Genomic DNA, 13844 nt, shown 5'->3' on the forward strand with positions numbered 1-13844 from the left:
CACACTGAGCAGCAGAGGGTGACAACAGTTGGTTTATAATACGCTGAGATTTGACAGACAGAGACAGAAGAATGAAGGAGAACAACACAGAGTCACGCTATCAAGGAGAACCTGGACGGTAGATTCAGCAGTTTGGCTTGAAGCTTGCAAACTGTTTTAACTTGTTATGTCCGATTAAGTTTTCCTTCCAGGATGCTCGCCAGTTTTCTTTCACTTGTTTCCTGCCAGCAGAATGCATACACAGCTGCAGTAACTACACACAATGTTGCAGAAAACATGGAGCAGCAACAAACATGTGTTGGTCTCTAATCACCCATTCAAACTCACACAGCGACAGGTCTGTGGTCACTTATATCAGCCAATCAGGGCTAGACTTGGTGTTGCTTAGCAGGGAAAGAAATAAACTCAATGATAATGACGCTCCAGTTTCTCATGAATACGAATCACTTTAAGCAAGTCTGCAGGTTTCATTTAGTGTTTTTAACTAAACTCTTTGATGTAATCATTCTGAGTGCAAATCAAAAGTTGGACCTGTTCAGAAGTGTAGTTGTCGGGCATGTAACCGTTCCTGAAACACGCCACAGTTTGCCGTCCCTGAAGTGAAAGTGACACAAAAGACACAATCCATGTCGACACACAGCGACCTCCATCTCCTCTTCATCCAGTTTGGAGGCCTTCCTTGAAGTCTCTCGTGCTGCTGTCCACTGGGAATCCCCACATGTGCCTCTTCCCCGTGTCTACGACATGTAACAAATATAATAAAATAGCAAGAAATTATAAAGTAAATGACAAGATTTTCCATTTACTCTAATTTAACAGTAGTCATCTTGCAGAAGACAGTCGTTTGGTTACTATAGTAAAAACTATTATGTCACACAAACACAAACACAAAGAACATCAACAATGAGCACCTTTCTTTTTGCTGAAAGTGATATAGCTTTCTGTTACCATCAACTGAAACCGCCAACATTTCAGGTGTGCATGCTGGGCAGCTGAAGCTGACATCACAGCACAGCTGCTCTTCCTCATCAAGAAAGCTGTGCTGCAGTGCATCGCTTTTGGCACGCCCAGTCTGTATGTACAGAAACATAACAGAGGAGTAAATATTTGCATCTGCTTATTGAAAAACAATATCAAAGAAATACTTCACTCAGCCTTCCCCCACACTTGCAGTTGCTTGCAAAAGTATTCGCCCCCCTCAGATCTGTGGCAAGATCTGAAACTGCTGTTCACAAACGCTGTCCATCTAATCTGACTGAGCTGGAGCTGTTTTGCAAAGAAGAATGGGCAAAGATTTCAGTCTCTAGATGTGCAAAGCTGGTAGAGACAGACCCTAAAAGACTGGCAGCTGTAACTGCAGCAAAAGGTGGTTCTACAAAGTATTGAGTCAGGGGGCTGAATAATTACGCACACCCCACTTTGCAGTTATTTATTTGTAAAAAATGTTTGGAATCATGTATGATTTTCCTTCCACTTCTCACGTGTGCACCACTTTGTGTTGGTCTTTCACGTGGAAGTCCAATAAAATTGATTCATGTTTGTGGCTGTAATGTGACAAAATGTGGAAAAGTTCAAGGGGGCCGAATACTTTTGCAAGCCACTGTAGTACCACGCTCCAACAGTTTTGCAAACTAGAGGCCATCCTGCTACACATAAAATATATCAGTGTCATAAATGTTAGTTTAGTCACGTGTTTGTTTATTATCCTTATTGTTTTATCTGGGACTGTTTGCAAACATCTCAGAGAGAGGAGACACCAGCATCTGAACAGAGACTCAAACCAGCAACCTGCAGCTCCCTGCTTGGCTGCTCCAGTTTTCTCCTCTCTCATGTTGCCCACCAGTGATTTCTAGCTGCCCACCCACACAGCAGGCTAGAATATGCACTGAGCCTCAGCACCATGGTTGCAATACTTGGACATGTTTTCTTTATTAAATAATGAACCAGACCCCAAAAAGTAAACAGCTGTTATTGCTAGGCAACGGGAGCAGCATTTGGTGATGCAGCACCTGACATTCCTGACCATGTGGGCGGAGCATGCATGGAATGGAATGTTTTGTAGAACTGTGCAACACAAGCACTTAGTTACAGCATTTTTCATTTTATCCAGACACAGCTAGAGACACATCTACAGCAGCATCTCTGTGCAGGACAGACGACGGTTGAAGAAAAAAACACATCGAAAACTTCACTTCTCTACAAAACTTTGGTTCCTTTGTTTAAAAGGCCAAAATGAATCAAGGGAGATCGAGAAGAGGATTGGTGAGTGCGTCACCATACAGTACAGAACAGTCTGAGCTGATTAAACTACGAGAAGAATTTCAAATAATACAGGCTGAAAATGTCAAATTAAAAGAAGTGGCAGAAGAATCAAGAGGAGAAGCTAAAAATTCAAAGTTTGAAACCGAAGTAGTATTGAAGGAATTACTGCATGTGGGTCTAAAGCTTAAAGGAGAGAAGATGGGAAAACAACAAGCAGAAAATGAGAATGAAAACATCAAGAAAGAACTGTTGGAAGCTCAAAAAGCATTGCAGGAAGAGAAAAGCACAGCACAAGAAGCTAAAAATAAATATCAAACTGCAAAGAAGGAGGCAGAAAATGTGATGCAGGAATTACAGGAGGTGCAGGAAGCTTTTGAAGGGGAGAAAAGGAAAATGCAGTTGGCAGCACAAGAAGCTGAAAATGTAACGGCTGAAGCTGAAATACTCAGGAAGGAATTACTGCATGTAAAGCAACAACTTGAAGAGGAGAAAAAACGTAAACACGAGGCAGAAAATGAGATTGAAAATATGAAGAAAGAATTGTTGGAAGCTCAAAAAGTGTTGGAGGAAGAGAAATTTAAAATACAGGAAGCAAAGAAAGAAATGGAAAATACAAAGAGTTTCACTCAAAACATGAGGAAGAAGTTGCTGGAAACAGAGGAAGAAATAGAAAAAGAGACACATGGAAAATGGGAGGCAAAACAGGAAAGTGAAACTCTGAAGAAGAAACTGATGAAAGTGCAAGAAGAACTTGCAGAAGAGAAAATTGAGTTGAAGGTATTCAAGAAAGAAACGACAGCCTCTGAGGTGACCAAGAAAGGCTGCAAAGATGCACTTAAAGAAATGCAAAAGCACAAAAAGGAAGCTAAAGAGCTCCTGAAACAGAAAGTCAAACTGGCCAAACAGCAGCTGAAAGAAGCATTTAAAGACGCCGAGGAGCAGCTAAACAAAACTTTAAAAGAGCTGAAGGCAAAAGAAAAAGAAAAGAAAGCCGAGGACAGGAGTGGATTCTGGAGCAGACTGCTGAGAAAAAACTGACCCAGCAGCATCAAGTTTAAGGAGAGCAATAGTTTCTTCCTCCTTCCCCCTCTCTCAACCTTTCTTTCACAAAAATCCCCCCAAACTTGACTTGGGACGTTTGTTTGTTTTTAAAAACTCTATTCTGAATACATGTACTGAAATACACAAATAAAAATGCCATAACTTGACCTCACGTTGCCGGCTTCTTTTCTTGTGTGTCTGTGGATGTAAAACAGTAACACACTTTCTGCTCTGTGTGTTTTTAATTGTAAATAAATGCAATATATCTTCATTTTAAAAACTTCTGCTCTAAATCTTTTTTTAGCAAAATGCTTTTTTTGCCCCTTCCTGATTTCTTATGTTTTAACATGTTTGTTACATTTACATGTTTCCGATTTCAAGTGTTAACACAGATGGTCAGAGACAGAGGTCTGGACAGCTCTTTCCCTTTATTTGTATTTATTCAGGTTATTTTTATACTCAAAAATCCATCCACAAGCTTCAACGCGTCCAGAACTCTGCTGCCCGTATCATCACCAGGACCCTGCGGCTTTTAGTCAGGTGCGGCTTTTCTATAGATTGTCCATGATTTTTGTGATATCGTAAGACGATTTGTTTTGTTTGTTCCGCTGTTGTACGGCACTACGTTGCCTGGCGGAAGGATCGGGGTTCAAGAGTGGTATGTTGGTCACATGTCCATCCGCCAGGCAACATAGTGCCGTACAAGTAGCGCGAAAAACAAACTTCAAAGTAGCGCTATGCGTTCAGCAGGAGTCGTGGATGACGAGCGGCGATAAACTTGCGAAAAGCAAGTTGTGCTCAACTCTACCGGTGGATTCTGACAGCGTGGAAAAGTGTGCAAACATCCACGATCACCAACGGATTTCGAAGGGCTGGACTGCTGCATGATGAAGAGGAGGACACCGCCACGGCCCTTCAGAGGGTGTTCGACTCCGACACTGACAATGACAATGAGGATTATCTTTGGTTTTGAAAGTGACAACGAAGGAAAGAAGCTGAGAGTGGATGACGAAGCCATCCTGAGCCTGTTCGTTTCCGACACTGGAGAAGAGGACTTTGGTGGTTTTAGTGCGCAGGAAGATGGTGGTGAATGACTGACTTTTCTTCTTGTTAAAGCCGTGTCACTGCACCTGAGCCTAAAAGGTAGTCTGAATCTATTTTTCTGGTGTGCTGTAGGTTACTGTTATGTACTACATTTGTTACTCATTTATGAAGCACAGCACATGTGCAAATATGTACCCATAACTTGATTTTCAAAATATTAATAAAAGGGGTGTGTCTCCAAACAGCCATCTCTTTCCTGACAATTCGCTTTGTGCATATTCTCTTACATATGATAAGTCAATATTGAAACACCTGCGGCTTTTGGTCAGGTGCGGCTAATGTATGTACAAAACAGGATTTTCCCCTGATTTTAGCTTGTGCGGCTAATATTCAGGTGCGCTTTGTAGTCCGGGAAATACGGTAAGCATATAAAACATGAAGTGTTTGTGAGGTTCATCTGCAGCACCTTTGTCTCTGTGAAATGTTTGCTAATTTAACATTTTCCCTCCTAAACAGGAAGGAGTTTGTGGAGGCCTATGTGAATCATGCCTTCAACACATCAGTGGAGAGTCTGTTCCAGGAGTTCAAGCGAGGCTTCTTCCTGGTGTGTGAGCAGGATTTGGTGAGGCTGTTTCGACCAGAGGAGCTGCAGGGAGTGCTGGTCGGCCAGGACGTGCATGACTGGGAAAAGTTCAAACAGGTACAGTCAGCCAAACAGACACAGGCTGTAGTTTCACAGCTGTCCTGTAGCACAATAACTGTGTACTGCATACTGTCAAAAGCATTCAGCCGGCTGCTTTAACACAAATATGAACTTGAGTCACATCTCAGTCTTAATCCAGACTTTTGTATGATAGTATAATATAATAGTCAGCCCACCCTTCGCAGCTATAACTGCTTCCACTCTTCTGGGAAAGCTTTCCACAAGGTTTAGGTGTGTTTATGGGAATTTTTTGACTATTCTTCCAGAGGTGCATTTATGGTGTCAGACACTGATGTTGGAGGAGAAGGCCTGGCTCACAGTTGCTGCTCTAATTCATCCCAAATATGTTCTATCAGGGTGAGGTCAGGACTCTGTGCAGGCTAGTCCAGTTCTTCTACACCAAACTCACTCATCCATGTCTTTATGGACCTTGTATTGTGCACTGGTGCCCAGCCATGTTGGAACAGAAAGTGGCCATCCCCAAACTGGAAGCATGAAATTGTCTTGATATGCTGAAGCATTAAGAGTTCCTTTCATCGGCACTAAGGGGGCGAACCCAACTCCCGATAAACAGCCCCACAACAAAACCGCCCCTCCACCACACTTTACACTTGGCACAGTGCAGTCAGACAAGTACTTCTGGCAACCACCAAACCCTGACACATCCATCGGAGTCAGAGAAGTGTGATTCGTCACTCCAGTAAACACATCTCCACTGCTTTAGAGTCCAGTGTTGAGATGCTTAAATCACTCCATCTGACGCTTTGCATTGTGTTTGTCAGTGTAAGGCTGGGATGCAGCTGCTCAGCCATGGAAACCAATGAAGTTTGGACATCTGTAACAACAGCAGACTGCAGATATTGGTGACTTAAGTGCACTATGAGCCTTAGCATCAGCTGACTAGCTGTCATTTCCAATTACTTCCACTTTGTTATAATATCACTAACAGCTGACTATGGAATATTTAATAGCGAGGAAATTTCATGACTGGACTTGTTGCACTGGTGCATCCTATCACATTACCATGCTGGAATTCATTCAGTTCCTGAGAGCGACTCGTCCTTTCACACATGTTTGTAGAAGTAGTCTGCATGCCTAGGTGCTTGATTTAATACACCTGTGTCCATGGAAGTGATTGGAACACATTAATTGAATGATTTGGATGTGTTAGGGAATACTTTTGGCAACATAGTGTATGCCTGACCTTACAAACTCTATGATTATAACAGTCATTTTCACTGTTTTCAGAACACAAGTTATGGTTGGAGATATCATGACCGCCACCCCACCATACAGATGTTTTGGGAGGTATTTGATGAACTAACTGAAGAGCAGAGGAAAGATTTCCTTCGTAAGTACTTGCTGAAGCCTCCGTTATGATATGTTACTGAAATCACACTGTATCATATAAAACATTAGATTTTTCTGCACTTTACCAAGATACATTAGAGAGCAGCATTGTTCTGATTAATACACTGTAAAGCTGCTTTATGGTTGAGTTAGTCATCAAAAACGTATGCCAAGGAAAGTGGGCCGAAATTCCTCCCAACGCTATGTAAAGATTCGTTACCAGTTATCACAAACACTTGACTGCAGTTCTTGCTGCCAGGATGCTTCCACCAGTTAATACATTTAGAGCTCCATTGCTTTTTCACATAGGGCCAGCTAGGCTTGAATATTTTTTCCCTTAATGAATGAAATGATAAATTAACAATTGTGTTTTGTATTTACTTATTACACATAAATGTGACAAATATGCAAAAATATCCAATGCAGTTTGCATACAGGCCCAACAGAGGAGTGGAGGACGCACTTTTGACTTTACTAAATCTAATTCTTAAACATGTAGAGAGTAAAGGGACTTTTGCAAGACTTCTTTTCATTGATTTTTCTTCGGCTTTTAATACAATACAGCCCCATATTTTAATTAAAAGACTTTTAGAACAGTTTGAAATCAGGAAAAACCTGGTGGGCTGGATTTTAGATTTTCTAACTGACAGGTCACAAAGAGTGAGAATAAATGGGGTTCTGTCTGACCCAGTGTTCTCCTCCACAGGTTCTCCTCAAGGGTGCGTCCTATCGCCCTTATTATTCACTCTCTATACAAATATGTGTCAGGGCAGACATGAAAACAGGGTCATTATTAAATATGCAGATGACTCTGTTATTGTCAGCTTACTGAAAGAGGGTGAAATTAACCACGGTCCAGTCATTGATGACTTTGTTCAGTGGTGTGAGGAGTCTTATCTCCAGCTGAACATATCTAAAACAAAAGACATGGTTGTTGATTTTAGGAAACAACAAAATGGGCAAGCAGTTACTTTAATTAAAGGTCAGAAAATAGAGCAAGTACAATCATATAAATATCTTGGGACCATAATAAATGAAAAACTGAACTTTGATCAAAATTGCAAATCAGTTTGTAAAAAGGGTCACCAGCACCTTTATTGCCTTAGGAAACTTGTTCATTTCCACATTGACCAAAAAATTTTAACTTTGTTTTATCGTTCTTTTATTGAGTCTGTTTTATCCTTTTGTTTGGTGGCATGGTTTGGTCAGACCTCTGTCACAGAGAAAAACTCTCTAAATCAGATAGTGAGATGGTCCAGTCGTCTGATAGGTGAGCCACAGTCTTGTTTAGCCTCCCTGTACTCTAAGCAGGTACAGAGGATGGCTTTATCAATCCTTAAAAATGGTTCCCATCCTCTAAGGGGTGAATTTCAGCTTCTTCCCTCAGGACGGAGGTTTCTATTTCCGAGATGCAGGACAAAGCGTTATAAAAATAGCTTTGTCCCCGTTGCTGTCACTGAATTAAATAAGAACTGTTTTTGATTCGAAATATTAAAGTATGTGTCACAGTGAGTTTTATATATTTACTAGGTATGTGTGTTTTTAAAGGGATGTCAAATGCTGTCATTTTTCTGTAAAGCAAATTTACCTTGCCTTTAGGTATAAATAAAGTTACCTTACCTTACTTTTTCCTGTGATGTGATGATGATATGTATAGGTATGTAAAAGTTTTCAAAAAAAATAAGATAAGTAAAATGATATTTTCTTTCCATTGCTGTTCTTCAGGGTTCCTGACTGGTTACAGGAGAGCTCCTATTCTTGGCATCGACCAGGTCAAGATGAAGGTTTTTGCTATTCAGAGCAGCACCTGTGAGCAGCACTTCCCTGAGTCAGAGACATGTCACTCTAATCTGTATCTGCCTTTTTACTCAACTAAGGAGATCATGCGAGACAGACTGACAGAGGCCCTGCTAGCAGATACAGATTTCACACTGTGATGCTGGATCGTATGCAGCTCTAAAGGAGCGTGCACTGTGTCTGAGCCGAGGAGGAGGGATGAGATTTATTTGTACTCTTGGAACTCATCTTCTTTTCCTGTGGTACCTCAGGATAATTTACACTGTGCATTACAATAATATTACACTATAGCAAATGCAAAAAATTCAACATCCCTACATAAGACAGCTGTGTAACAGCATCAGCATCATAAGGCACTTTAGAATTATCTGACTTTTCTTAATATGTCATAATTTATCCAATAATTTAAGTTACTGCTGCATTATAATTCTTATGAATCAAATCTAATTTTTATGCTCAGACAAACATGAACAGGAGAATGTATTGCTTTATAACTACTATATTGCTATAAACATCTGACTATGTAATACAATCCAATAGAGCACTTCTGTATTATTTATCACTTTATTCTTTGTGTTTTGTTTAATTCTGGTGGGGTTGAATTATTTCCAATAATAAATCTTTAACATATGTAACATTGGTTATTTGTTGGAACAATAAAAATGTGTATTTTACACTAAACATTGCTTACCTGGTGTCAGTAAATCCCTAATTACTGCAGTCTGAGGTTTGCTTAACACGATTTGAAGAAGCAAGAGTACAGTAGTACTGTACTCTTGGCGGACGTGATTAAGGATGCCGTGCAGGTGCGTCCGCCCTCCCTGCACGGCACCGCAGGCCACGCCCCACCGCATACCCCCATCGCCCGACTGAGGCCGGGGAGCCATCCGGTTGAAATGTTAAAAGAATGTTGGAAATTTGATCAGAATACAGTAAAAATGAGAGAAACAGATATTTTTCTGAGGTCATTGTGTTAAATTGTCATAATCGCCGTGTTCTTTAAGACTATCAGCTCTACTCTAAACAACCCTGAAAGCCTCTGCTGACACATGTCATCAGTTCCTTTCTTTCTTTGTAAACAAGGTCGAGTCTGTCAGGTCAGCAATAGAACTTCCTACAGATGACCCATCAGTGTTTATTCCATGACTGTAAACATGTTTCCATTCGTCACTTCAGTCTTTACTCTGAAATACAGGAAATGACTTCATGGCTCAAAATATTTGTCGTTCAAACAATTCTTTATTTAACTTTTTTTTTAAACTTTATTGAAGAACTTTAACAAAATACATTCAATAAAAACTTGAACAACAGGAAACTGATTTTTCGTCCAACCACTGAAAAAAAAGGTAACAACTGAACACAAACACTACAGAAGAACAATTTATAAAGATTAACATGGAACTACAGGAACAGTTTGATTCATAGCCTCATTAGATCTTTAAGGAGAGCCGACCTGAGCTCTGTGGAGCCTGATCTCCAGGGTTTTAAGTTGGACTCTGAAACCAGAAGAGGATGTTTCTCTCTCTTCAGATTCGCTGTCGTCCTGTGATGGGAACGATTTCAGCCCTGCGTGATCGCGCTGATGTTTGCACAGAGCAGATGATGAAGTGAATGTTTTGGCACAGTGGTAACAGTGAAACAGTTTATTAGTAACGTGGGATCGTTTGTGTGCAGAGTATGAACTGAGATTACTGAAGCTCTTGTCACACTGCTCACAGCTGTAGTTTCCTTCCATGTGTGTACGTTCATGCTCGTTACAATTACCTGACTGTGAGAAGCTCTTGTCACAGTGTCTGCACTTGTATGGTTTCTCTCCTGTGTGGACTCGTTTGTGTGTTTTAAGCTGACCTGCAGTGGTGATGGATGACCCACACTGATCACAGAGGTGCTTTTTGACCCCACTGTGAAAGAGTTCATGTCGTTTTAAGTCACCCGATGTGGGGAAGCTTCTCCCACATTCTTTGCAGTATTTCAGTTTGTCTCCAGTGTGTTTACGTTGATGTATTTTTAGGCCGGCTTGCTGACTGAAAGTCTAAAATACTTAGTCATTTGTTTAATTGTAATTTAGCATTATATAACTCACATATAAAACTATCAATTGTAATTTTAAATAGTTTAAAAGCATGTAGAAGAGGATATTTAGGCAAGTCCATTTCTCCTTTTGTTATCAAGAAGCACAGACAAAAAGGAAAAATAACCCTGAATCATTGGTCATTGGTCCCCACCAATGCCAAAACGAAATCTACGCCCACTGTCTCTTCCATTGCCGTTTCACTCCAAACGTAACAAATGTCCAACTCAGACAGTGTTCTCAATTTGCATTCACACACAGTGAATTTGCAGCTTGTTGGAAATGCATCTCCATCCATCCAGTCATGATGATGGTGTTTTCTCCTTGCTGATGCCTTTTGCACATACTGCTGTTGCTGCTGGACCCCTCGCTGCTCAGGATACTGCTGTTGTCTCTTGACCTGCCATGTTGTTGCTTTTGGATCTGCATTTCTCGACAGTCAAGTGGAGGGTGCGTCTGTCCTCTCAGTAAGTGAGTGAGACAGTAGACAGTGGTGAGGAGGGCTGTGTGAAAGCAAAAACACATAAATATGCCTGACACCCGTAAACGAAGCAGCATCTGGCTGCAGTTTAAAGACTCTTTTGTTTGTCTTGGTCTCGTCTCGTCTCGACTTCGTCTCATCTTGGTCTTGGTCTCGTCTCGACTTGGTCTCGACTTGTTCTTAGTCTTGTCTTGGTCTCGATACCCTCTGGTCTTGGTCTTGGTTTTGGCAGTCTTGACTGCAAGTCTAGTTGCACCAGTGGTGCCATGAGCAGTATCTATCTGCTGCTCATCAGCTGCTATGCCGTGGTTATTGTCACAATGTGGTGTATTTGGATCACTCGATCCTAAGTGGATATGGATATGATCCAGGATTGGATGTTTTGTAAAAAAATTGAAAGGAACAATTGTTCCTTTCCCCTTTGCTGTGTACTCTGCTGATGCTGTTTTCAAAACCTACCACACTCATGTACAGTATCAGTGTCACACTGAGATATTTCAAAGATAATAATAATACATTTTATTTGAAAGCGCCTTTCAAAACACTCAAGGTCACTGTACACATTAGAATAAAAAGCAACATAAAAACAAGCAGTTTACACAATCGTAAAAGCATAAGACATAAACTAATTTAAAAGAGCAGAGTGGAGAGGTTATGTGGGATAAGCTATTTTGAACAAGTGAGTTTTGAGTTGGGACTTAAAGAGAGAGAAGGAAGAGATATTTCTTAAATCAGGAGGTAGGGGATTCCAGAGTCGTGGAGCAGAGCAGCTGAAAGCCCTGCTCCCCATGGTGGCAAGACGGGGGGAGGGGACGGAGAGTGAAAGGGAAGAAGTAGATCTGAGACAACGAGATGGGGCGGTGATCTTAACCAGATCAGAAAGATATGGAGGGCAGAGATGATGAATAGCCTTAAATGTGTACAAGAGTATTTTGAAATTGATACGATATTTGACCGGGAGCCAGTGAAGCTGCTGCAGAACAGGAGTAATGTGGTGGATAGAAGGGGTCCTGGTGATGATACGGGCAGCAGAGTTCTGGACGCGTTGAAGCTTGTGGATGGATTTTTGAGTATAAAAATAACCTGAATAAATACAAATAAAGGGAAAGAGCTGTCCAGACCTCTGTCTCTGACCATCTGTGTTAACACTTGAAATCGGAAACATGTAAATGTAACAAACATGTTAAAACATAAGAAATCAGGAAGGGGCAAAAAAAGCATTTTGCTAAAAAAAGATTTAGAGCAGAAGTTTTTAAAATGAAGATATATTGCATTTATTTACAATTAAAAACACACAGAGCAGAAAGTGTGTTACTGTTTTACATCCACAGACACACAAGAAAAGAAGCCGGCAACGTGAGGTCAAGTTATGGCATTTTTATTTGTGTATTTCAGTACATGTATTCAGAATAGAGTTTTTAAAAACAAACAAACGTCCCAAGTCAAGTTTGGGGGGATTTTTGTGAAAGAAAGGTTGAGAGAGGGGGAAGGAGGAAGAAACTATTGCTCTCCTTAAACTTGATGCTGCTGGGTCAGTTTTTTCTCAGCAGTCTGCTCCAGAATCCACTCCTGTCCTCGGCTTTCTTTTCTTTTTCTTTTGCCTTCAGCTCTTTTAAAGTTTTGTTTAGCTGCTCCTCGGCGTCTTTAAATGCTTCTTTCAGCTGCTGTTTGGCCAGTTTGACTTTCTGTTTCAGGAGCTCTTTAGCTTCCTTTTTGTGCTTTTGCATTTCTTTAAGTGCATCTTTGCAGCCTTTCTTGGTCACCTCAGAGGCTGTCGTTTCTTTCTTGAATACCTTCAACTCAATTTTCTCTTCTGCAAGTTCTTCTTGCACTTTCATCAGTTTCTTCTTCAGAGTTTCACTTTCCTGTTTTGCCTCCCATTTTCCATGTGTCTCTTTTTCTATTTCTTCCTCTGTTTCCAGCAACTTCTTCCTCATGTTTTGAGTGAAACTCTTTGTATTTTCCATTTCTTTCTTTGCTTCCTGTATTTTAAATTTCTCTTCCTCCAACACTTTTTGAGCTTCCAACAATTCTTTCTTCATATTTTCAATCTCATTTTCTGCCTCGTGTTTACGTTTTTTCTCCTCTTCAAGTTGTTGCTTTACATGCAGTAATTCCTTCCTGAGTATTTCAGCTTCAGCCGTTACATTTTCAGCTTCTTGTGCTGCCAACTGCATTTTCCTTTTCTCCCCTTCAAAAGCTTCCTGCACCTCCTGTAATTCCTGCATCACATTTTCTGCCTCCTTCTTTGCAGTTTGATATTTATTTTTAGCTTCTTGTGCTGTGCTTTTCTCTTCCTGCAATGCTTTTTGAGCTTCCAACAGTTCTTTCTTGATGTTTTCATTCTCATTTTCTGCTTGTTGTTTTCCCATCTTCTCTCCTTTAAGCTTTAGACCCACATGCAGTAATTCCTTCAATACTACTTCGGTTTCAAACTTTGAATTTTTAGCTTCTCCTCTTGATTCTTCTGCCACTTCTTTTAATTTGACATTTTCAGCCTGTATTATTTGAAATTCTTCTCGTAGTTTAATCAGCTCAGACTGTTCTGTACTGTATGGTGACGCACTCACCAATCCTCTTCTCGATCTCCCTTGATTCATTTTGGCCTTTTAAACAAAGGAACCAAAGTTTTGTAGAGAAGTGAAGTTTTCGATGTGTTTTTTTCTTCAACCGTCGTCTGTCCTGCACAGAGATGCTGCTGTAGATGTGTCTCTAGCTGTGTCTGGATAAAATGAAAAATGCTGTAACTAAGTGCTTGTGTTGCACAGTTCTACAAAACATTCCATTCCATGCATGCTCCGCCCACATGGTCAGGAATGTCAGGTGCTGCATCACCAAATGCTGCTCCCGTTGCCTAGCAATAACAGCTGTTTACTTTTTGGGGTCTGGTTCATTATTTAATAAAGAAAACATGTCCAAGTATTGCAACCATGGTGCTGAGGCTCAGTGCATATTCTAGCCTGCTGTGTGGGTGGGCAGCTAGAAATCACTGGTGGGCAACATGAGAGAGGAGAAAACTGGAGCAGCCAAGCAGGGAGCTGCAGGTTGCTGGTTTGAGTCTCTGTTCAGATGCTGGTGTCTCCTCTCTCTGAGAT

The 13844-nt window shown here is 40.8% G+C and overlaps 1 protein-coding gene across 2 annotated transcripts; it reads left to right on the plus strand.

The window, feature by feature from the left end:
- The first annotated feature begins 3831 nt into the window (after positions 1-3831).
- On the plus strand, positions 3832-8883 carry LOC143418922 (putative E3 ubiquitin-protein ligase HERC4). Of its 2 annotated transcripts, XR_013098871.1 has the most exons (4): positions 3832-4446; positions 4864-5047; positions 6299-6401; positions 8126-8883. XR_013098871.1 is itself a non-coding variant. In XM_076884664.1 (3 exons), the coding sequence occupies exons 1-3, from the start codon at positions 4829-4831 to the stop codon at positions 8335-8337; spliced, it is 534 nt and encodes a 177-aa protein (XP_076740779.1). In that variant the 5' UTR covers positions 3832-4828; the 3' UTR covers positions 8338-8883. The 2 variants fall into 2 exon arrangements, 1 of the variants encoding a protein (XP_076740779.1); XM_076884664.1 differs by having other exon boundaries at positions 3832-5047.
- Positions 8884-13844: the final 4961 nt, after the last annotated feature.

This window comes from Maylandia zebra, linkage group LG6 (assembly GCF_041146795.1).
Source record: "Maylandia zebra isolate NMK-2024a linkage group LG6, Mzebra_GT3a, whole genome shotgun sequence".
Taxonomy (NCBI): Eukaryota; Metazoa; Chordata; class Actinopteri; order Cichliformes; family Cichlidae; genus Maylandia; species Maylandia zebra.